This window comes from Oryx dammah, unplaced genomic scaffold, assembly GCF_014754425.2.
Source record: "Oryx dammah isolate SB20612 unplaced genomic scaffold, SCBI_Odam_1.1 HiC_scaffold_10, whole genome shotgun sequence".
In the NCBI taxonomy this organism is placed as follows: Eukaryota; Metazoa; Chordata; class Mammalia; order Artiodactyla; family Bovidae; genus Oryx; species Oryx dammah.
This window is the reverse complement of record NW_024070194.1, coordinates 31,392,647-31,416,832: the sequence shown is the minus strand read 5'-3', so window position 1 is coordinate 31,416,832 and position 24,186 is coordinate 31,392,647. Positions and strand designations below refer to the sequence as shown.

The following is a 24,186-nucleotide window of genomic DNA, read 5'->3' as shown; positions in this document are numbered from 1 at the left end:
GGCCAGAAGTTTCAGTAGGAGCAAAGAATTTAAATAGAAGTACCCTCTGGCTGGGGCTTCCCTGGTGGCTCAGAGGTTAAAGCGTCTGCCTGGAATGCAGGAGACCCGGTTTGATCCCTGGATTGGGAAGATCCCCTGGAGAAGGAAATGGCAACCCACTCCAGTACTCTTGCCTGGAGAATCCCATGGAGAGAGGAGCCTGGTGGGCTACAGTCCATGGGGTCGCAAAGAGTCGGACACGATTGAGCGAATTCACTTCACTTCACTTCACTTCACTTCACCCTCTGGGTGTGTGTTAAGCATTTTACCACTTTAGGGCTCAGGTCAGTTTTATAGGACTTGAAGTTTATAATTCTTTGGGGCTCTTGTAAGGAAAGTAACACATATAAAATAGGTCTCTTCTCTGGGCCTTGGAAGGGGGCTTAAGCAGGTGAGGGGTCCTGAAGTTTAAATATCATTTGGATCTAGGTAAATCTGCCTGTTGCAGATTTACCTCTGAAGACATTTTAAAAAGTCACCATTATGCTTTTTTTGATTGATCTTCATATGTTGAGCCCCACAGAAGGTGAAAAAGTAGTCTGAGGTTATAGGACAAGTTAGTGATAACATCTGGAGGGTGGTCCAGGTCTTTTAATTTTCGGTCTAGGGTAGGCCCAGCGAAAAAGAACAGTACTTCCTTTACCTTGAAATGTTTCCTTCTGTTTAAATTTTTTCTTCCCCAGTTAGTGACTTCTGCTATCACAAGGCTTTTTGTTATGCAGCTTTCTGTTCATTCATTTCCTTTATATGCCCTTCTCTTCCCCACCCTGCTGACCTTGGTCAGGCTGGCTGCCAAATACCTAATCCTCAGGAGCCTGCTTTATTTGTTTGTTAAATGATGACCTTATCAAGGGTCATTTAAAAAAAAAATAATTTATTTTTGGCTGTGCTGGATCTTCCTTGCTGCACAGGCTTTTCTCTAGTTGTGGTGAGTGGGGACCACTCTCTAGTTGCAGTGTGCAGGCTTCTCATTATGGTAGCTTCTCTTGTTGTGGAGCACAGGCTCTAGGGCACCTAAACTTCAGTAATTGCAGCACGTGGGCTCAGTAGTTGCAACTCATGGCCTCTAGAGCACAGGCTTAGTAGTCGTAGCGCACTGGCTTAGTTGCCCTGCAGCATGTGGGATCTTCCCAGACCAGCGATCGAACTTGTGTCTCCTGCATTGGCAGGCAGCTTCTTTACCACTGAGCTCCTGGGAATCCCAGGAGCCTGCTTTAGAGTTTACCACATATGCCTATATCCCTAAACAATGTCTTATTTTTTAATTAAATACAAATTAGAATCATACTCTATCATGTTCTTCTGGGACTTGCCTTTTTTACTGAGTATTCTGATCTTCAGATTCATCCAGATTGTTTTGTGTAGTCATATAGTTGATTCATTTTCATGATTCCATAGGATTGCTTTGTGTGAAGATATGCTGTTTATCCTTTTGACTCTTGGTGGACATTTGGGTTCTTTATAGTTTTTCACTGTTGCAGACAGTGCTGTTGTGAGCATTCTCATATGTGTCCCTTGGTGCACCTGGCACTAGACAGTGCCTTGCAACACATCTTTCTTGCTGTGTCTAAAGACGTAATTGCCATCTATTTTATCTCAGTCCCCTGACTTCCCTGATACATTTCTGGCTGGTTGTACCAACCAGCACTGAGATCTCTGGTATGTTGGTCCTCCCTTAATGTTTGCCACTATGATTGCTTCAAGTTTTATTATCTCTTTGTGTGGAATTTTCTGTGCTTTGCCCCCAAATAAAGTCAGCCACTCTGACAAGCCTGCCTCACTCCCTCATAAGACTTCTGCACCATGGAGCTGGAAGAGAAGTAATGTGAATAGCCTCAAGCTAAAATACTCCAATTTCCACTATTTTTACCAAGTTTCAGTAGAATTCCTTAAATGCATCTCAATTTTGTTGTATAACTTTGGTCTGTTACCGGAGTCCTTAACTTTTTGTTTTTGACAGTCAGTCCAGTTTTATGGCTGTTTCCTGGGGAGAGAATTTTCCAGACTCCTCACAGCCATTTCAAAAGTTGCAACCCCCAGGACTTCTGAAAAGATGTTTTCACTTGGTAAAGAACTGTATGTTGACCATTCCTTTCTGGGCTTTACAGATGTTGCTGTACTCTACTGTCTTCTTGCTTACATTATTTCTGAGCAGAAATCTACTGTCATTCTTATCTTTGTTCCTTTCTATATACCTCCAGCTGCTTTGAAGATTTTCTTTCTTTTTATCATAGATATTAAGCAGTTTGATCTTTATGTGACTGCTATCATTTGTTGTTTATCCTTGGGATTTATTTAGCTTCTTGAATCAGTGGATTTAGAGTTTTCCTCAGACTTGAAAATTTTTTGCTCATTATTTCTTCAGTTTTTTCCCTTTGCTTCAAGGATTCCAATTACATACAGTTGGCTGCCTAAAGTTGTCTCACCACTCCCTGATTCTCTGTACAATTATTTTTAGTCTTTTTTTCTCTTTGTGTTTTATTTTGCATATTTTCTGCATATTTTGATTTACTAATCTTTTGTTCTGCATTGTTATGAGTTTTTAAAATTATCATTTGTTAATTGGAACACAGGGTGCTGGATGGTGAGCCAGGTCCAACAAAAGACCACTAAAGAAATTGAAATAGAGAAGCGTGTTATTCACAAATCCAGGAGGAAGTACATGGGATGCGCTGATGGGTCACACAGACAAGCAGGGGAAGAGGGGTCAAAGCAAGGTTCAGGCTAGACTTGGGGTATGTGCCTTTATTAAAGTTTGTGGGTGGAGTGCTTTGAGTTTCCCAGGCTAAGGCCAAACTGGCCCATTCAAACCAAAGAGAATGGGGTTTTGGTAAGCTCCTTGGGGTCATGGAGTCAATTGACTATATAAGGGCCACACAAGGAAAACACACTAAGGATTCGGGAAAGACTTTTGATGGCAAGGGCTGCTGGGAAAGTCTTATTAAGAACTTACATTTGCTTGTGACTCTGCAGGCTGTTGTCTAGGACATGTGCTTGCATGAAGACCCTATAGTGTCAGTTTAAGGCCTGTGCAGGCCACTTGGCCATACTGAATGAAATCTGAGGCAGCAGTACCATGGAATAGCTAACCTCTTTCTCTCATGTCATTAGTCTTACTCAGTGTTTTTTTTCTTCTTAGGAAATGTATTTTTCATCTCTAGAAGTTCTATTTAGATCCTTTTTACATCTTTCATGTCTCAAGTTAGCATAGTTCTGTCTTTCCTCTAGCCTTGAACTTATGTGATACAATTAAAATAATTGTTATATTTCTCTTCTAGTCTTATCATCTCGGCCTTTCTTTTTAAGCTTTGTCAGGTAGGAGGCAGAGTAGCGTTTAGTTTAGAACTAATTTTACCCCAGTGCTGAGGCAAAATCCTTCTGAGAACTCTAGCTGCCATCCCTATAAAGTATGAGGTTTTCCGCTGTGGCTGGTAGGAATGGGCATAACAGTGCAAGGTATGAATTGATATTCATTAGTTTACATGGGAATATCCATTTTTTTCTAGCATCATTTGTTGAAAAGACTCTCCTTTTACTTTAAATTGTCTTTGTGCCTTTGTTGAATATCAATTGACTATATATCTACTATCTTCTACAAGCCTCAGTGAATGGTTGACACTCAGACAGCATTTTCATTGTTCCTGTAGCAGTTTACAGATTCAGAGTATTTTTTCCATCAGACAGAGATTATTTAGCAGTGAGGAGCAGAGATGCTAATACCATTGACGCATAAAGTCTGAGAATTCTGGTGACCAAGCTTTCACCTTCCTGTGATGGGAAGGCCCAGACAGTGGCCATCTGTTTCATTATGTACCCTCTCATGTGTTCCCTTGGGCCCATATGAAGCTGTTGAAGGACACTTTAAAAGTAACTTCTCTATAGTACTGACCATGAGTGAATTACACAGCATATATCTACAACATACATCATACCCATAGTTGCATGTTACCTATGGTGTGGATGACTCTCAGGAACAGGATGTTGAAAGAAGTAAGCAAGTCACAGAATAAATGTGTGCCAAGATTCCATCCGAATGAAAGTAAAACAGACAAGACTAAGTCATATATAGTTTATAGATACATTGAAGTATGGTGAAACTGTATAGAATTTGGGATGTTGGTTCCTTCTGGGTGGAAGAGTGTGTTTGAGGAAGAACACTCAGGAGGCTTCAAAGGCACAAGGAATACTTGATTTCTTAGGCTGAGTGGTGCAATCTAGGCATCAAGGGTTGTTGTTTTGATTTTTTTTCTTTAAACCGTATGTGTGTACTTCACATATTGTCATACATACAGAATGAAGAGTATCCACCCATTGCATCATATTTTCCCAGCAGTGATAGTGTTCCCTATTTATACAGGCTGGACCATTGGAGGATTTTTATTTGTACAGCCTGCTGTCCGAAGGAGAAAAAGCCAACTTTTTTTCATTAACACTTGGTGTCTTCTTTTTCCCTGAGGACTCATTCCTCTCCTGTTAGACTTCTGGGGATGCAGAAGTCAATAGTAGTCCTGATGTAGTCCCCTTGCTCCTTGGGTACTGAGTGTGAACTTCCTCTTACCTTGACTTTTCAGACTCACAGAATAGAGAAGGAATGACAGAGCCCATCAAGCAAGGCACCAGTGATTGGATAAGAAGACAGGGAGAAGGCCTTAGGATTTGGCTCCCACAGTCACTGAGAAGCCCCTACAAAAGCACGTCCCGTCAGACCACAGTTTGACAGTCATGAGTCCAGAACAGATACCTCAAGTATTACTACTTCAAGTGGATTGGGATCTGAGAGACCAGGGCACTGGCACTGAACCACGCAGGGATGGACTTCAGTTATCTTACATGTTACTATTCCCAGAGCAAAACTAATGGGTAGCTGTGACATCAAACCGTCTCTGCACCAGTACAATAATCAGCTCTTTTGTACTGAGTCCTTGCCTTGGGTCAGGTCCCATAGTGAGTGCTTTTCCATACTGCCTTGTGAATTTCTCCCTTCCTCTTTTCCATTTTGTTTTGAGGCTTCAGAATCTAGAGGGAGAAGTGCTGGAGGTGACCTCCCTGATCCACCTCTTTTCCCATCTTTCCAGTGACTACCTGGAATATGCCAACTTTCAGATCTGTGCTCTTTTCTGGAAGCTTTGGAGTGATTTTGAGGTTTGTCTAGGAGGTCTTTAAGTGGTACTTGTTCTTAAGAAGCCTCACATTAGAGATACATAGGTAGACAGTGACCCCAGGACATGGAAGAGCCCAGATACTAAGCAGTCGGTAGGGAACAGTTTCTACTTGATTACACCTGTTGATCCCTCTTTTCTCTGTAACAGTAGGTAAAGCCATCTTATAGCTGGAGTTTATGAAGTTGTGGTGTTAGGAGAGTGCTGAGGGTTTTGGCCACGCCCTGGAGGAATTGGCAGACAGAGGTAGCAGTGGTGGGACTGCCAGGCAGCACTTGAAGGCTTTTTGAGACTGAGGAAGCAGAGAAGGTACCTCATCCAGTTAGCAGCAGATGGGCTGTGGAGGGAGCAAAGGTGAAGGAAAAATGTAAGAGAACTGAAGTGGCCAGCATGTACAGTGCTCTGGCATCAGACAAACCTGTGTTCTGTACTTGTCTCCACTAACAAGTAGTTCTGTGACTTTTGGGAAGATCTCTCTAAACTTTGAGTTTCCCCATCAATTCTCTAAGAATACTGTTCCCTCCCAATAGTAGCTGCAAAAATGGAAAACTATAATAATGTATATGACATGCTATGAGTAAAATCTATTCCCATCCCTGTCCCTGTGGATCAGCCCTGGGTATAGTTGAGAGGAAAGTCAGAAATTTTTGAGCAGTAAGAGAAAATGAGGGAACCAAAGGCTTTGAAGGCTTGGTGACATCACAGAATGAGGTTTGGGGAGTGAGATAGTTAAAAGGATGATGCCATACTGTAGTCAGAGATTAGGTTCTGGAGCTCAAGATTTCAGAAGTTAAGACATTCTGGGTGCTGCTTTACTGCTGTGGAGCTGGGATTGAGGAGCAGCAAGGCCAGATCTCAGAGGGAAAGGGAGTATTGGCTTCGGAAAAGAAGACTCTGAGCATAGTCAGAAGCTATTTAAAGTGTTGTGGCATAATTAGGAGGGCAGTAGATGTGGGCAGTGAAGGAAAGGAGAGGCTTGAGTCTCTAAGGGAGTGAAAGTGTTGTGCCAGAGAGGGAGGGAATGGTCTGGGAACAGCAGTGACAAACCTTGGTGTGAGTGCAGGATGAGGCTGGGGCATGAGAACCTCCACTCAGGAGAGTCATAGAGCAAGACTGTGTGTAGGTGAGACTAGGTTTTACTTGTTAGCGAGTGGGAACCTTATTGGACTTGAACCATTGAGTGCTTTGAACTGGGCTGGCCAGTAAGAATGCCATTAGTTCCCTCTGACTACTCATCTAGTACGTCAGTTGATATTCAGATTTCAAACCTTCCTCTCGTACCTAAAAACTGCCTCCACCTCTCGCATTCCTCCCCACACCTCATTAATACACACACAGAAGCACACATACTCACTAGGCCCCTCTGTGCCTCCTGAAACCCCACCTCCTCAGGAAACCTTCAAAACTTGGCCTTTGCTCTTCATATCACTGTAGCCTTCCAGAGCTTTGGGGCTAACTTTTTAGAACTGCAGCTCAAGGAATCAATACCTCTTCTTAGTCTCATGTCCTCTGCCTTGGAAAAAAAAGTGAAAGTGAAGTCACTCTGCTGCTGCTGCTGCTAAGTCGCTTCAGTCATGTCCGACTCTGTGACCCCCATAGATGGCAGCCCACCAGGCTCCCCCATCCCTGGGATTCTCCAGGCAAGAACACTGGAGTGGGTTGCCATTTCCTTCTCCAGTGCATGAAAGTGAAAAGTAAAAGTGAAGTTGCTCACTCGTATCCAGCGCTTTGAGACCCCATGGACTGCAGCCTACCAGGCTCCTCCGTCCATGGGATTTTCCAGGCAAGAGTACTGGAGTGGGGTGCCATCACCTTCTCTGGAAAGTGAAGTCACTCAATTGTATCCAATTCTTTACAACCCCATGGACTGTAGCCTACCAGGCTTCTCCATACATGGGATTTTCCAGGCAAGAGTACCGGAGTGGGTTGCCTTTTCCTTCTCCAGGGGATTTTCCCAACCCAGAGATCAAACCCAGGTCTCCCACGTTGCAGGCAGATGCTTTACCGTCTGAGCCACCAACTCTGCCTTAGCAATAAGATACTGGTGCTATTCCCTTAGCCTTGCCTTGAGCTCTAAGAAACACTATCTCTTCTCTGTCTGTGAAAGCATGAAAAGAAAGGCTATTACAGGAACAAGAAGGATCCAGCTTGGACCAGTTCCAGAGAACAACTTCACCTAGTGGTCTTATGGGTGCCCTGGTTGTCTCATTTGGGTCTCCAAAGCAAGCCCAGGCCCAGCCTTAATTCTTATTACCTTAGTTGTCCATTATTTCTGTGATCTACTCAGTAGGGCCTGTATTGAGCTGCTTTGTAACCTTGGCTGCCTAGGAAGCAAGCAGCTCTCCTTAAATCTGAATCCTTGTCATAAGAAACCCACACTCATTGTCTGTGTTCTACCCATCTTGTTTTTGGGAATTACAGAACAGCAGCCTCTAGTGTCTGTAGAACACACTTGTTGCCTAATGCACATGTTCCTATGCTGGCAAGGGGCCCTTCAGCACCCTTCACCAGTCCCCAACAGCTGAGGCCACAGTGCTCTTTCTTGGGCCTTACGTGAAAGATGTGGTCTCTTCAGAGCTGAGCCAGCTTCTGCCAAAATAGAAGAAAGGAGCATCTGTAAACTTAGTAATGGAGCAGACATACCCAAAGTCTTTTTTAGTGTATTTTCCTGGAAGACACCCATATGTGAATGTGAATTTTGCTTCGCTTCATCAGGTGGTAGCTTATTCACTTGTTGTTTTTTCTGATTCTTATGCAAAGACTATATCTGATGCTTCATTTCTCTCTCAGGCCCTCAGAGGATACGTGGCTTTCTCAGAGCAGAAGGCTCAGCATAAAGATTGTTTTTATTTTTTTAATATATATATTATTGAAATATATATGACTTACACTGTTTCAGGTGTGCAGCAAGGTAATTCAGTTATACAAAAACACATATATTATTTTTGAAATTATTTTCCATCATAGGTTATTACAAGATATTGACTATGGTTCCCTATGCTGTACAATAAACCTTTATTGCTTGTTGCACATCTGTTTTTTAATTAGAAGTCTAGCATTCTATTCATAATAACTCAAACAAGTGGAATCAAAATGTCAAAATTTTTTTAGTTAGGCAGAAACTCATCAGTTTTCTAAAATATTATACATATTTATATATATGTATACAAAAGCTTTTCTACTATACTTTTCTCAAAGGCTTGAGAAAGAACATAAAAAAAAAAGATGGAGAAGTTGGAGAAAATAATAATGAAACGGAAGCACTGAATATGAAATAGAAAAAGTGAAACAAACTAGATAAAAGTAAAAGATCATCATACCATCCAGTTGTTTTTAAACATGACTGCTCATTAGAAACATATCTGGAGCTCTGGAGGAAAAAAAAACAATACCAGAGCAATTTTATTTTTCAAAATATTTCAGGATAATTCTAATATGCATCTGGATTTTTAAAAGTGATTACAGGTTTTTCTGTTAGATCCTAGTTTTGGTGACACAGAGCTCTATTATTTTTCCGTTGATCAATCATGATACAATGGTATTAAATGAGTAATAGTTACATAATCACAACAGTAAAAGACATTTATCAGTTTTCACAATCAATAGCCAGACAAAAAATAAAAGATAATTATAATTGCCAGCCATAATGGGAACATGATTAACTTAACAATATAAAGTAATTATATACAGTTTGGGGGGTCAAGCAGAGTGATGTGGTAAGTGTAAGTGCATATGTTTCACTTTTTCAGCCAGCCAGCCAGTCTATGTCTTTTGGTTGGTGCATTTAATACACTTACATTTAAGGTAATTATAGATATGTATGGTTCTATTTCACGGCCATTTCACAGTGGCTCAGACGGTACAATGCGGGAGGCCCGGGTTCAATCCCTGGGTCGAGAAGATTCTCTGGAGAAGGAAATGGCAACCTACTCCAGTACTCTTGTCTGGAAAATCCCATGGACGGAGGAGCCTGGTAGGCTACCATCTATAGGGTTGTAAAGAGTCGGGCACTACTGAGCGACTTCACGACTTCACTTTCATGGTTCTGTTACCGTTTTCTTAATTGTTTTGGATTTATTTTCTCTAGGTCTTTTCCTTCTGTTGTGTTTCCTGCCTAAAGAAGTTCCTGTAGCATTTGTTGTAAAGCTGGTGTGGTGGAGCTGAATTCTCTTAATTTTTGCTTGTCTGGAAAGCTTTCGATTTCTTTCCGTCAAATCTGAAGGAGAGTCTTGTTGGGTAAAATATTCTTGGTTGTAGGTTCTCCCCTTTCATCACTTTAAATATGTCATGCCATTCCCTTTTGGCTTGTAGAGTTTCTGTTGAGAAATCAGCTAATAGCCTGATGGGAGTTCCCTTGTATGTTATTTGTTATCTTTCCCTTTTTGCTTTTAATATATCATCTGTCTTTAGTTTCTGTCATTTTGACTATTGTGTGTCTCGGTGTATTCCTACTTGGGTTTATCCTTCCTGGGACTCTCTGTGCTTCCTGGACTTGGTTGACTGTTTCCTTTCCCATGTTTGGGAAGTTTTCAGCTATTATCTCTGCAGATACTTTCTCAGGTTCTTTCTCTCTCTCTTCTCCTTCTAGGACCTCTATAATGCAAATGTTGGTGTGTTTAATGTTGTCCCGGAGTTCTCTTAGGCTGTCTTCATTTCTTTGCATTCTTTTTTCTGTATTCTGTTCTGTAGCAGTGATTTCCACGATTCTGTCCTCCAGGTCATTTATCCATTATTGACTCCTTCTAGCATATTATTCATCTCTGTTTGTTCTTTAATTCTTCTAGGTCTTTGGTAAACATTTCTTGCATCTTCTCAATCTTTGCCTCCATTCTTTTCCCGAGACCCTGGATCATCTTCACTATCATTCTTCTGAATTTTTTTTCTGGAAGGTTGCCTATCTCCACTTCATTTCGTTGTTTTTCTGGGATTTTATCTTGTCCCTTCATCTGGGACATAACTTTCTGTTTTTTCATCTTGATTAACTTTCTGTAATATGTTTTTGTTTTAGCTGCTGTGAGACGGTGCTTCTTCTTGCTTCTTCTGTCTGCCCTCTGATGGATGAGGTTGAGTCTTATGTAAGCTTCTTGATGGTAGAGACTGGTGATGAGAAAAACTGTCTTGCTCTGGTGGGCAGGGCCTTGCCCAGTAAAGCTTTAATCCAGTTATCTGAACCTCAGTTGTTTGGGCTGATGCAACACAGCCCTGAGGTCTACAGCCTCTATGGTAGAGTTAATGGTGAACCCCAAGGGGGTTTACACCAAGGGGGACCTTCCAGTGCCCCTGTCCCTGTGGCAAGTCCCTGGTGACCCACGCTTCCACAAGAGGCCCTCCAACACTAGCACATAGTTTTGCTTCAGTCTCCTATGGGCTCATTGCTCCTCTCCTCTGGGTCTTGGTACGTGCAAAATTTTGTTTGTGCCCTCCACAACTGGGGGGTCTGTTTCCCCCAGTCCTGTGGAAGGCCTGTAATCAAATCCTTCTGGCCCTGAAGGCCAGATTCCCTGGGGATTCCTGGTCCCTTTTTCAGATCCCTAGGCTGGGAAGCCTGACATGAGGTTTAGAACCTTCACAATAGTGCAAGAACTTCTTTGGTATTATTGTTCTCCAGCCTGTGAGTCACCAACCTGGCAGGTATGGGATTTGATTTTATCATGATTGCACCCCTCCTACCATCTTGCTGGGCTTCTTTGTCTTCGGATGTGGGGTATCTTTTTTGGTGAGTTCCAGTGTCCTCCTGTTGATGGCTGTTCAACAGCTAGTTGCAATTTTGGTGCTGTCGCAGGAGGAGATGAGCACACGTCCTTCTGCTCCACCATCTTGAACCAGAAGCTCAAGATTGTTTAACTTAAGCACTGCAGAAGATCTCTAGTTACCACTCTGGCTTGCCCTAGGACCTGCAGGAAGAACTCTGTGATACTGGCCACTAGAATCCAGCCCTTGGAGCTCTGACCAGCTCTCTTTTCCTTCCAGGAAAAGTACATTTCTTCTCTAATGGCCTTCTGTTTTCTGATCGTCATCACGGAAATATCATCATTTCCAAGGACCACATGAATTCCATTTTGTTCTATGATGGGGTAGGTGTTTTACAATCCAAGTTTTCATGTTCAGAAAGATACTCACACTTCTGAGGGGAAAATCAAATAACTACCTGTCCCTCCTCTATCACTGCAAGTCAGTGGGTTAGGAACCAGCACTGCCCTTGAGGCAGGCAAGCAGGCAGGGAAGTCATGGAGAGAGAAGCTCTTGTCAGCCTCATCAACCCTGCCACTTTGTAAATGAGTTAAGTATAAATGACTTCTTGGTCAAGAGGGTCAGCAGCTACCCATGCCCAATTAACTTATCCCGAAGAAGACCAGCTGAAGGTGGCCTCCAGTAACCCTTCACAGATAGCCTCCGACCCAGAGACATAAAGACTCACCCACTTAAGAACTGGAAAGAAACAGCTTCCTGTGATATTGGTGGGGTTTCACTCACTCGTTAACATGAGAAAGAATTATAAGAAAGCCTGAAAGGAAGAGAAATAACTAATTTTCTCCTTGAAAACTTAGTTCCACCCCCTCTCATACTCAGAATTAACCTCCAGCTCTATGAAAGTTCCACTCCCAGAACCATCCTTTAATTCTATAGTCTGCAACAACAAGTCCCCCTTCCCTTGTGGGGATGTGGGTAGCTGTGAGTTTTCCCCTAGCCTGTACTGTCTGGCCAGGGCACGGCTCATCGTAGTACAACACCAGAGCAGAGGGCAGGCTCTCCACCCTGCAGGGTCTCAGCCTCAAAACCAGCTTGTCTGGGAGCCGGGAAAAAGACCAGGTGAAGTGGTTTGGTCAAATAGTTCTGAAAATAAATTCTGTTAGCAAGTTAGAAAGAGTTCTTTCTTCCACATAGAACTTGCTTCCTTAAAGGCTGTTCAAAAATGTAGGCAGACCATCCAGACAGATTAGATGGTCCTGTTAGGTGAAAGCTTTAATATTAGGTTAAAGAGTCTTCCAACATCAGGAAAGAAAGGATGAATCTTAAGTGCTGAAATAATAAATTACTTCATTTTGGGGTGGGGGCTGGGTTTTACCTCATATCAAAAGTCAAAATGAACTTTTGAGAAAAGTAAAATATTCTAAAATTTCATAAGTAGAATATAGCTATGAATTATTTTCTTATGGTGAGAGCTTTTTAAAATTTAGTATTTATTTTATATTGGTGTATAGTTGATTTACAGTTTGCAGTAGTTTCAGGTGTATAGCAAAGTGATTCAATTGTATACTGCATATATCCATTCTTTTTCAGATTCTGATAACTTTTAAGATCTAGTCTCTTAGACATGTATATTATTAAATGGTCACCACAATAAGTCTAGTTAAGAATATAAGAAGGAAAATTTATTAAATCTTTAGGGACAGGAAGACTTTCTAATCTTAAACTTAGAAATGACTCAAGAAATTCTAAAGAAAAAGTTTGTCAGATTTGATTTTTTCAATTTTTGCTGATAGTTTATTGAAGTATACTTTAAATGCAGTTAACTAGCTACAAGGACTTAGTGTACAATGCAGGAAATATAGCCAATATTTTATAATTATAAATGAATTATAACCTTTTAAAATTGTGAATCTCTGTTGTATACCTGAAATTTATACAGTATTGTACATCAACTATATCTTTAAAAAGCATGTAAAACATCTAATACTCTTATATTGATTACATTTAAAATAATATTTTAGATATGTTAGATTAAATAAAATATACATACAATTAACTGTATCCATTTAAAGTTTTGACAGATGTATATACTCATGAAACCACCAGCACAGTCAAGATATAGATTTTTGTCAGGCCCAGCCCTCCCAGAAGTTTTCTAATTTTTTATAGATCATATTTCTCCCCAACTTCTGGCTTCAGGCAACTACTTATAGCTTTCTGTCATTGTAGATTAGTTTGCATTTTCTAAAATGTTATATAAATGGACATCATACATTCTGAACCCTTCTGAGTCTAGCATTTTTCACTCAGCATGGTTTTTAAGGTTCATCAGTGTTGTGTGTATCAATAGTTTTTCCTTTTTATTGCTTTATTGATGAGTAGTATTCCATTGTATAGATAAGAGCATAAAGTTTTTCACACTGATAATTTAAATCTCTATAAAATATTCAAAGCAAAAGCACAAACCAGGAAAATGATTTTTAGTGATTTTTTTTTAATGAGTTAATATTTCATTTCTTTGACAAGCTCTGTCTTTACCAACATGAAAATACTGAGTGCCAAATCATGGGTGTTCAGAGAACCTGAGGTTAGTTAACAGATATGTGGAAGCACAACAGATACAGCCTTACACTACCGTGTATAACAGTAAGTTAGTAAAGAGTAGATAAAAGGTACAGTAGACAGAAGGTGAAGTGGAATTGATAATATGGAATGTCCAGTCATAGTGGTGGGCTAAGAAGGGAGTAGGATGCAGTCTTTGAAAATGCTGACAGATAGTTTACAACAACATGGTAGATACTAATGGTAAATTAAGTTTTAAAAGCAAGATATGGAGCTGTAAAAGTAAGTATGACTTCCCAGTCATAAAAAAGGGAGTCAATGAATGAACAGGAACAGAAGACTAGAAGGAAAAGTACAAAATGTTAGCTGTAGTTGAAGTTGAGTAATGGGACTTTGGATTAATATTTTAAACCTTTTTTCTGTATTTTATTTTTATATTTTTCTCAAATTTTTATTTAATGAGTGTGACTTTCATTATGAAAACTTAAATATTAAAAAAAACTCTTTCCCCTAATATCAGAAACAAGACAAAAATACTTGTTTTTGCCATGTCTATTCAACATGGTATTGGAAGTCCTAGTGAGAACAAGTTAGGCAAGAAAAAGAAATGAGGCATTTAATTGGCAAAAAAAGAAGTAAAATTAGCTCTCTTCATGGATGACATGTTTTATATGTAGAAATTCCTTAAGACTACATACACAAACTATTAGAATTAATAAACAAATTTACCAACATTTCAGAATAGAAAATAAACAGTTTAAAAAAAGATTGCATTTCCATGCCCCACTGTGAATAATCTGAAAAGGTTCTTAAGAAAACAATTTCAATAAATTTAACTGAGGAATTGAAAGATTTAAACACCAAAACCCACAATGCATTGCTGAAAGAAATTAAAGAAGACCTAAGTAAATGGTAAGACATCCCATGTTCCTGGATTGGAAGACTTAATATTATTAAAATACCAGTACTACCCAAAGCAACCTACAGATTCCGATTGAAATCTCAATGGCATTTTTTGAGGAAATGAAAAATCCCATCCTGAAATTCTTATGGAATCTCAGGGAAAACCCCACGCCCAAATAGTCAAAGCAGTCTTTAAAAGGAGAAAGTTGAGGACTTCCCTCGTGATTCAGTGGTAAAGAATCCGCTTGCCAGTGAGGGAGACATGGGTTCAATCCCTGGTCCAGGAAGATCCTACATGCCTTGGAGCAGCTAAGCCTGTACCACAACTATTGAGCCTGTCCTCTAGAGCCCGGGAATTGCAATTACTGAGCCCTCTCACTCCAACTACTGAAGCCTAAGTGCCGTAAAGCCCGTGGTATTGGCATAAGATCAGATGTATAGACTAGTGGAACAGAATAGAGAGCCCCCAAAGAAAGTCTTGCATATATGGTCAAAGGTTTTCAACAAAGGTGCCAAGATCATTCAGTTAAAAAAGACAATCTTTTAAACAAACAGTGCTGAGAAAACTGGATGCATGCCTGCATGCTAAGTTGCTTCAATTGTGTCTGACTCTCTGCAACCCTATGGACTATAGCCTGCCAGACTCCTCTGTCCATGGAATTTTCCAGGGAGGATTAAGCAACAGTTTCTTGGATTTGACACCGAAAGCATAGACAACAAAAGAAAAATATATATAAATTGGACTTTATTAAGTCCAGTTTAAAACTTCTCCGCATCAAAAGTCACTATCAAGAATGTGAAAGCAACTCACAGAATGGGAGAAAATACTTGCAAATCATTTGTCTGATAAGGGACTAATACCCTAGAAAGAGAGATAATATTTTCAATTCAGGAGAAAAGATCGTGTACTTCCCATATCTCCTAAAACTGGGTGTTGGCAGGAACTTCTGTAATTGAATCCCCACACAATGTGAAAATAATTGGACTGACATTCACCATATGTGTTCTGACATTAGATGTAAGGGCTAAATTCATGCAAAATGGCTTTTCTCAGTGATGTTCCCCCTCTTTCTCTTCAGGATTCCACCAGTATTGTTGCTGCCCTTCTGATAGACTTCAAAAGTTCATTGCTTCCCCATCTTCCAGTTCATTTCCATGGATCAAGCAATTTTCTGATGATTGTCCTTTTCCCCAAATCCAAGATATACCAAACATTTTACTCAGAGGTAACATGAAAGCAAAACAATTACTACCCTTTTTTCTAGCAATTTAATTGGTATGGCAGTGTCTTAGGGCTAACACTGAGGTAATGAGAGGGAGAGTTGGGAAGGACTGCTGTGAATGTGGCTGCTTCTAATCTCTTCGGGTCCTGGAATAGTGCTCTTGCCATTAAAAGATGAGAGCCTAAAGAAACTGAACAGAAGGCTTTTTAGCTTCTAAAAAAAAATCTTCTTTTTCGCTAATTAGACTTATTTCCCTGTTAGCTACTTTATTGAGTTGTTGGGCCCTACCTACTGGATCAGAGCTTGCTATGCTGTGCTGTGATTAGTCGCTCAGTCATGTCTGACTCTTCGCGACCCCATGGGCTGTAGCCCATCAGGCTCCTCTGTCTATGGGGATTCTCCAGGCAAGAATACTGAAATGGGTTACCATGCCCTCCTACAGAGCTTCCTACCCCACCCCAAAATGTCCTTTTCCATGGTTCATAGGCCCTGCCCTTGTGAGTGGTTCCACCTGGCAGGCTGCACACTATAGGTTGTCAGCACAGATTGCATGAGTGAGGGAGCTCACCAAGAACTACACAGCTTGCTTAGAGACCAAGCAGTAACCAGAGTCATACAAATGGTCAGTCTCATTCTGGTGGAAATGCTTGGAAAGGTGTGACTCAGCAGTTTTTGAGAGGATAGTCCCTCCCTCAGGACAGATACACAGAACATGGAAGAGGCAAGAACCAGCCTTGGCTCCAGAGTGGCTTTTAGGGCCAGTCTGTGTCTCCGTCTTACTGCCAGCTGATCCTGTTACCTCCTTGTACTTGTCTTTTCAGTCTAGGAATCTAGAGATTCTCTTCAGCCATTCCTCTGCCTCTAGGCAAGAGTTGCTTGAACTGCTCCTGTCTGGCCCTGTCACCAGGGAAGAACGTGCCCCTGCTGCCAGAACAGTATTACGTGATACCCTCCTCTGTGTTTCCTGTTCTCTTAAGGAGCAGAATCCCTGGGAGAGGAACTCAGAAAGAAATTCTAGTTTGTAAAAATACAGAACAGAATTGCTTCAGGCCTCTATTTTTGAAACAAACTTGTTTGTTATGATGGTTTTTCTCTGTACTGACAGTCTAGATTTTCAGCAGCCATCAAATCCCCATGTGGGTTCCATATCCTGTTGTTGGGTTTAAAGTGTTCTTTGCTCTAATTCTGTTTTGTTTAGGTCTTCTCCCCCTGGCAACAGCAGACTAACTCAGGGCTGTCTTTAAAAGTGATCCAGGAAGATGGATTATCTGTGGAACAAAAGAGATTGTAAGTGGCTGCTTTCACTGTTTATGCTAGCTTCCCTAGGCTGTGTGTGTCTGCTGTCTCTGCAGGATGGCTTGCATTATGTAACACAGAAGTCCTGGCTTCTGAAAGGGCCAACAGAGTCATTTCAGTGCTGCCAGTTTGCAGGTAGTCAGTGCTCTTAGGGAACAGAGGTCAAGACAGATGAAATCCACCAAGAATCAGAGAACTGTAGTATTGCAAAGGTTTCAGGCTAAGCTTTCTATGTAGGCAAACCAGTCATCCTGTATTAACGCCGAGTTTTGCTTAAGTCAGTGAGATGCTTCTTCTCAAAGTGTTGACTCTGTCACAGGACTTTGGCTTAAAAATATGAGAACAAATTATGTAATGTATGTGTGCTGTTGGGAGATGGAATTCTAATCTGTGAACCTTTGATATTCCAGACACTCCAGGGCACAGAAGCTCTTCAGTGTCCTGAGCCATTCTGTTGGGGAGAAACAGAGTCCTCTAAAGCTACTGTCAGCTAAACTCCCAGAGCTGAATGGGTGAGCTCTGTTTTTCTATTTCCTTTAATATATCATAACTCTCGGTGTTGGTGCTTTCTAAGCTCCATTTTCTTTATAGCTTCTTAAGGATAATTATAAAAACACAACATACACAATTGTATTCGCTAGAGATATTCACTAAGGTCTCTGTTCAGCTATTAAGTAAGTTTCTCATGTGAATGGGCACATTCAGAAAAGGCTGGTGATGGTAACATAATAGCACTGTCTTTGTTTTTCTAGGTTTCTCCAGCATTTTGCTGTCAGCAGCATTAGTCAGGAACCTGTGGTGAGGACCCATCTCCCTGTCCTACTGCAGCAAGCTGAAATCAACCCTATTCACAGAGTAGAAAATGACAAGGTATAGCAGCTCACCAAAAAAGCTGAGAATTTATGGGAAGATAATCCTGATAACCTACCGTTAATATTCAGTGTCATTTAAAAAAAGGAGCTCAGGCAGAGTCCCTTTTATAAGACTCTCCACCTCCTTGAATACTGATGTAATGATACACATGAAACCCCCTCTTTACACTGACAGTGTACTGGCATCTGCGTTAATGCCACCTGAGCCCCATGGGAATGATGAAGCCCTGCCATATTTCTGTGCCCTCCTCTTGCTTCTCCAGGTCTTCCAAACTCTTTCTTAGTACTTTCATGCTGTCAGCTCTTTCTGGTTACAAGGTCTTACCTGGCACACTGAGCTTAGTAAGGGGAAGGGCCTTATTAGTAAGACCTTGCTAGCATCACCAGGATAACATGACAGTTTATAAACACTGTCTTCACAAGAGTGGATTTTAATCTGCTTCTGCTTCACACTTCTCTCCTCTTGACCCCCCACCATTTCTTTGGAACTATATGTCATAATATGCTCAAAGAGGGCATTTATTTCCGTGCAAATCTAGAAGATACTGGGCTGCAAAAGGAAAGAAAAGCATTAAGTAGTTAGAAGCCTCATTTTTTCCCTTAAGCAGGAGTAAAAGTAAAAATGTTATATTTTATATATTTTTTAATACATGTATTTTATGTTAACAAAGTGCTATAGAACTGGCCTTAAAGTAAGAAGGTGTCTGGCTGTGAGCAGGTTTGCTGGGATTTGAGAGGCTGAGGCCTGGATGCCGAGAAATGGGAACCAAGATGAGAAAATCTGGATGAGAAGATAAACAGAAAGTCGGTTACATGGAGAACTGTCCACAGATGCAGAAAGGGAATCGGACTAAGGGTCTGGTCAGAGGGGAGGTGGGAGAACTATTTCCCACAAAAGAAGAGGGATCCATAGCCATCTCTGTGCTGATGTGACTAGTTCAAGTAGTGAGTGCCACCAAGATGAATTTAGTCCAGGCCTGTCCCAGTGAATCTTGTGTATTGTGAAATAAAACACATGTAAAGGAGCCCTTGCCACGCTGTCTCACTGATGTTGTTACCCTTCAGCAAGTACATGGTTCCCTTCCTCTTCTGCTTGACACCTTCGTCAGTAGATTTCTTGAGTTGAAATGTCTCCCTACAGACAGCCCTGTTTTCATGTAGTCATGTGCCAAGGTTAAGAAAGTTCAACCTGACTCTTTTCCCCATCAAGACTGAGAAGTGCTTTCTCCACCCAGTTTGTTTCTTTGGGTCAGGCCATGTGGCTTGGAAGGCACAGGCCTCTCACCTCTTTCACTGAGTTTACCACACCAGTTTAGCCTATGGCATTTTTGTCCCAGACCTCCTTTCAGCCCAGTATTTTCCGTTATACTTTTAACTGATCTAGTCACAACCTGCTCCATGGAAATTATCATGGTAACACTACATTGTATATGATGTTTGCTGTGTGCCAGACACTGTTCCAAGCACCTTGTTTACACATATTAACTCAGTTAATCATCACAGCCACCCTGCAAGGTCGGTTCTGTAGTGAACCCAAGGTCACATAGCTAGTGAGTGCTGGTGGTGAGGTTTAAACCCACAGAACCTGGCTTAAGAAGTCAGTTCTCTTAACCTGTTACATAATGCTGCCTCCCAGTTGAATCACAAACCCACATGGCTTTTCTTTCATGTAGGTAATTATCAGCATTGTAACTGGTCTCCCAGGCTGTCACGCTAGTGAACTCTGTGCTTTTCTGGTCACTCTGCATAAGGAATACGGCAGGTTAGTATGGCTGCTGCCTTTGCTTTGGGGAAAGGGGTTCTATGCCTGCTGCCTATGCACTGGGAAACCTTCAGCATGCACTGACCTTTGGTGTAACTGATATTGGCACAGTGATCATCCATCCATTTGTTTAACACATTTATACTGAGTACTTTCTATATGCCAGACACTGTTCTAAGTGTAGGGGACAAATGTACAAAACAGACTAGAAAACAGGTGGTATCTCTGCCTTCATGGAGCTTGTATTCTAGCTTTGGAAGATAGACAGTTAACCAGTTAAGGAAAATAGTACATTAGCTAGTGAAAAATGCTGTGGAGAAAATAAAGCTGAGAAGGCTATAGGAGAGCTGAGCTGGGGAACTGATTCCAGTTTTAATTGGGTACTCAGGGAAGTGGCTCAGATGGTAAAGAGTCTGCCAGCAGTGTGGGAGACCTGGGTTTGATCCCTGGGTTGGGATGATCCCCTGGAGAAGGAACTGGCAACCCACTCCAGTATTCTTGCCTGGAAAAATCCCATGGATGGAGGAGCCTGGCAGGCTACAGTCCATGAAATCGCAGAAAGTCAGACATGACTAAACGACTTCACTTTATCCACTCATTCAGGGAAGACCTCACTGAAAAGGTGACATTTGAGCAAAGGCCTGACAGTATAAAGGGATGAACCTCTGGATATCTGGGCAAGAGACTTGTACCAGCAAGACCAGCATGGGCAAAGGCCTGGGAATTGTGACCAGATTGGTTAGAACTTGAGAGCTGGTGGATATGATCTTTCCATGGCCATGGAGGGACTGCGTGAGTTTAGGTGGAACTGGGACATACTGGTTTAGGTGAAATTGGAGAAATCATTTACCCTTGTCTTCCATTTGGCTGACAGATGGCTACACAAACCTTGCTGACTGAACCAGGCTTTTAATATCTAGTCAAGTCTTCCTCAAAGTAAGGCAGCCTGCAGGAGACCATATAGAAGAATTGAGAAGACTGAAATCACCTAGGAGTTTGGGACTTCAGAGTGGGAGATTGTGGGGGTTGGGAAGATGAGTTTTGGAAAGATAATGGGGAAATATTAGACCTCCTTCATAAGTACTCAGTAGCTAACTAGTTCCTTCCTCATTTCCATTGCTTATGTTCTGTAAACAATCTGAATGCTTCACCTTACCCATTATTATTTTTATTTTTTGGCTGTGCCATGCAGTTTGTGGTACCTCAGTTCCCCAACCAGGGATTGAACCTGGGCCACTACAGTGACAATACCAAATCCTAACCACTAGGGCACCAGGAAACTCTTCCCCCACCCCCTCATTCCTTATTCTTAGGAAGAATTTTACTGCAAAGTGGACTGAAACCATTTTTCTGAATAGCTCTTCAGAAACTGACTGCCTGTTCGGAGTCTTTCTCAACTCTGAGATCTGTTGGTCATGTGCTTAACTGACCTTTCTCCCTGTGACAGAGCATTTCATGCCAAAAGCTCCAATAGAAGTGATTTCAGGGTACAGGGCTCCATACCCAGCCAGTGCCCTCTACCTGTTTCTGGTAGTATTGCTTTCTCCTGTATGGGTTCACAGGACCAAGTCTATGGAGTACTAGTCACACTTGAATCTGCTGGCAGAACCTATGGGTCAGGTCCTCGTGCTGAGATTATGCTTGCCATTTCCAGGTGGATGGTATACCGTCAAGTCATGGACAGCTCCGAATGTTTTCATGCTGCCCACTTCCAGAGATACCTTTCCAGTGCCCTGGAAGCCCAACAGAACCGCTCTGCCCGCCAGTCAGCCTATGTCCGCAAGAAGACCAGACTACTGGTGGTATTACAAGGGTGAGCCCTGGAAGTGTTTTGGGAATAGTGGGGTAGTGTGGTGACCTTGCCATTATTTCATGTGTGGTTGACTTGGGGCACAGAATGAACTCCACATATGCACGAGAAGTGTCTTTAGCAAACAGGAACCCCTCTGGCCCAGAGTGACTGGTGAAGATCACACCCAAGTTTCAAGTTTGGCCTCAACATCACATATCCTCAGAAGGCAGAGAATTGGGGAGGAGGTTTTCTGGCAAGATTCTTTGTTAATTCTTCTAACAGTAATGGTCCCTAAGCCTTTTCCTTTGCCACCGAAACATGCAAGCTTCAGCTTTTTCAGTCCTCCTCCTGTGGAGTTGCAGACAGTCCCCACACTCTAGTCTCAAGCCCCATCCACAAAGTGGCTAGGAAGGAGGAAGCAGGCGCATCGTCCCTTGGGCCCACAGGAGAACATGTCAGATCAGGAAAACATGGGCTGTGCTCTTCCCTGCTGTCATTATAGTTGGTAATAAAGAAGCTTTTTGGCAATTCTCACAAAGTGCTTTTGTGCTGTGCTGTGGTGTTTTGTTTTGTGCTCATAATAATTAGTATTTGCAACTGGCTAATTATTTCCAGTAAAGAATAGGCCCAGTTCCAAAGCCCTATTTGGTCTCTTGGATGTGATGGTAAGAATTGGAGGAAAGCCAGGCCAGTGGTGCTGCAGGAGGCAAACGGGAATGTGTCCCCTGCCAGGCCATCTTTTCTCTTATTTAGATCTTGTTCTTACATCTGCTTTGGGCTTCCCTCCTGTTGACCCTACTTGTGGGCTTAGGTTGTGGAAGCCACGGAACAAGAAAGTTAGAAACCACTTGTTTCCATCATCTCTAATAATCAAAAAAATAGCTTGGCCCAGTTTTGTCACCTCCTGCCACCTTTTCAGAGTTGAACATCAGTGGGGGTGTGGACTTGGAGTCAAATTTGGTACCTTGACATTGTATAGCTGAGGTCATTTCCATCTTCTATTACTTTAGAGAGTATTGTTGACTCCCCGTCTCTGACTGTACAAATCTGCTAAGTGCCAGCTGTCCTGGCTGCTCTGGACTTCAGTGACAGTGTATGGCAACCCACTTGTACTCTCAGAACCAGCAGTTGCCCAGTCACTGCCCCAGTACACTAGGAACATCAGGTGGATTTCCTGCTGTGTTGCCCTCTATGACAGTGTTCTTACAGATGGGGCCCATTCCCTTGAGGCTCAGCAGGGAACACATGGCAGACTCAGTGTAGCTTGTCCAGCTCCTTGGAGCTGGACCTTTAAGCCCAGTATTGAGGTGAGGGGACATCCCAGAGGCTTCTCAAGTTGAGAATTTTATTTCTTGAATATAGCCTTTATTTTGATTTATAGAATTCTATGCAATTGGGCAGGGTTTTCTCTTGCCCCTACAGTGGCCTGGTCCCATTCTACTTACTGCTGCAGGTGAGCAGTGATGTTGAGCTTTGACACCAAATGGAATATTAGGTTGTTGTTTCAAAAATTGAATTAATGTATTTTTAAATAATAAAATTTTAGAAATGGTGGACAGATTAGTGGCTGCCAGGAACTGGGGATGGGAGTGGAGGGCAGGGTGGGAGGTGGGTATGGTTATAAAAAGGCAACACAGAGGGAGCTTTGTGGTATGAAACTGTTCAGTGTCTTTACTGTGGTAGAGGAGCCTGCACAGGTGACAGAATTGTATGGAACTGAATACATATACATATTAGTAGAACTGTAAAAATCTGAGTCTTAAAAAGTTAATTTTAAGGAATTTGAGGGACTGTGTTAGTTTATACTCTAGAATATTGTAAAATCATTCTTTAAATTATCTACATTTAAGACAAAATATCTTTCAAAAACAAAAGTTGAATTAATGTAAAATGAGGCAAAATTGCAGGCTTAAATTACAAATGTAAAATAGAGCTCAAAAGACATTTGTATGGAATATCTGTTGTATCAGAAGAAAGAAAGTTAAAGTCCTGCTGGGGTTCATTTGTTTTTTTTTTTTTTTTTTTTTTCATTTGTTTTTAAATAAAGAAAGTACTGATAAGAAAGAGGCAACATGAAGAGTTAGGTTTTTGCATTCATCATGCAGTTCGGGCAGTTCAGCCAAAGGGGCCAGGTACAGACTTAGCAGCTGGATCACTGTGCTCCCTGAAATGAAAGAGTTATTAAAGAAAACAGACCAATGCAGGAGCTCTTAGCTTGATTAGAAAATACCAAGTCCTGCCTCAGAGCCCCAGGGTCACCTGCAGGCTTCTCTGAAGTGGGTGGGCAGTAGAGTTCTTTCTTCCACTCACTCTTGCACAGTTAGAACTAATGGAACCTGGAAGTACAGGAACACTGTAAACTGCAGGGGCTCTAAATCGTGAGGTGACGTGACCCCAAGGAGGCCTGTTGCAGTCTCCTCTTTGGTTTCCTTCTACCCTTGCTCTACTCAGCCACTCAGCAGGCATTCCCCTCTTCTCCCACTCTGAAGCTCCAATTCAGTAAACTAACTACTCTCCTTTTTCCCCCTAGCTACACAGATGTTATTGATGTTGTCCAGGCTCTGCAGACCCATCCAGACTCAAATGTCAAGTCCTCTTTCACCATTGGTGCCATCACAACGTGCGTGGAGCCGCTGAGCTGCTACATGGAGCACAGGTACATACTTAGGACCACCTCCAGCCCACAGGATATGGTGTGTTTAAATGTACAGAAAGCTGTTTACTTCCCACCTACCAGCAGGTGATGCATTTTTATGTGTTTGTCTTTTGAAATGCATCAGTTTACCCTGGTGGTGTTTCTGTTTCTTAGTTCCTAAGTCATGTCCAACTCTTTGCAACCCTGTGGACTGCAGCATGTCAGGCTCCTCTGTCCTCCAGGGTCTCCCGT

The 24,186-nt window shown here is 41.9% G+C and overlaps 1 protein-coding gene across 5 annotated transcripts in view; it reads left to right on the top strand.

Annotated features, from left to right (window-relative positions):
- Positions 1-24,186, top strand: part of DNAAF9 (dynein axonemal assembly factor 9) — a 169,920-nt gene that overhangs the window by 106,709 nt on the left and 39,025 nt on the right. For all 5 annotated transcript variants that reach the window (XR_005722339.1, XR_005722340.1, XM_040247852.1 and 2 more), the window contains exons 21-28: positions 11,169-11,272; positions 15,434-15,580; positions 16,776-16,864; positions 17,284-17,385; positions 17,626-17,743; positions 19,419-19,507; positions 21,162-21,320; positions 23,830-23,955. Coding sequence is in view for 3 of the 5 variants with exons in the window: in XM_040247852.1 (XP_040103786.1) it covers positions 11,169-11,272; positions 15,434-15,580; positions 16,776-16,864; positions 17,284-17,385; positions 17,626-17,743; positions 19,419-19,507; positions 21,162-21,320; positions 23,830-23,955 (934 nt within the window). In the remaining 2 variants the exon portion in view is untranslated. The remainder of the gene's footprint in view (positions 1-11,168; positions 11,273-15,433; positions 15,581-16,775; positions 16,865-17,283; positions 17,386-17,625; positions 17,744-19,418; positions 19,508-21,161; positions 21,321-23,829; positions 23,956-24,186) is intronic.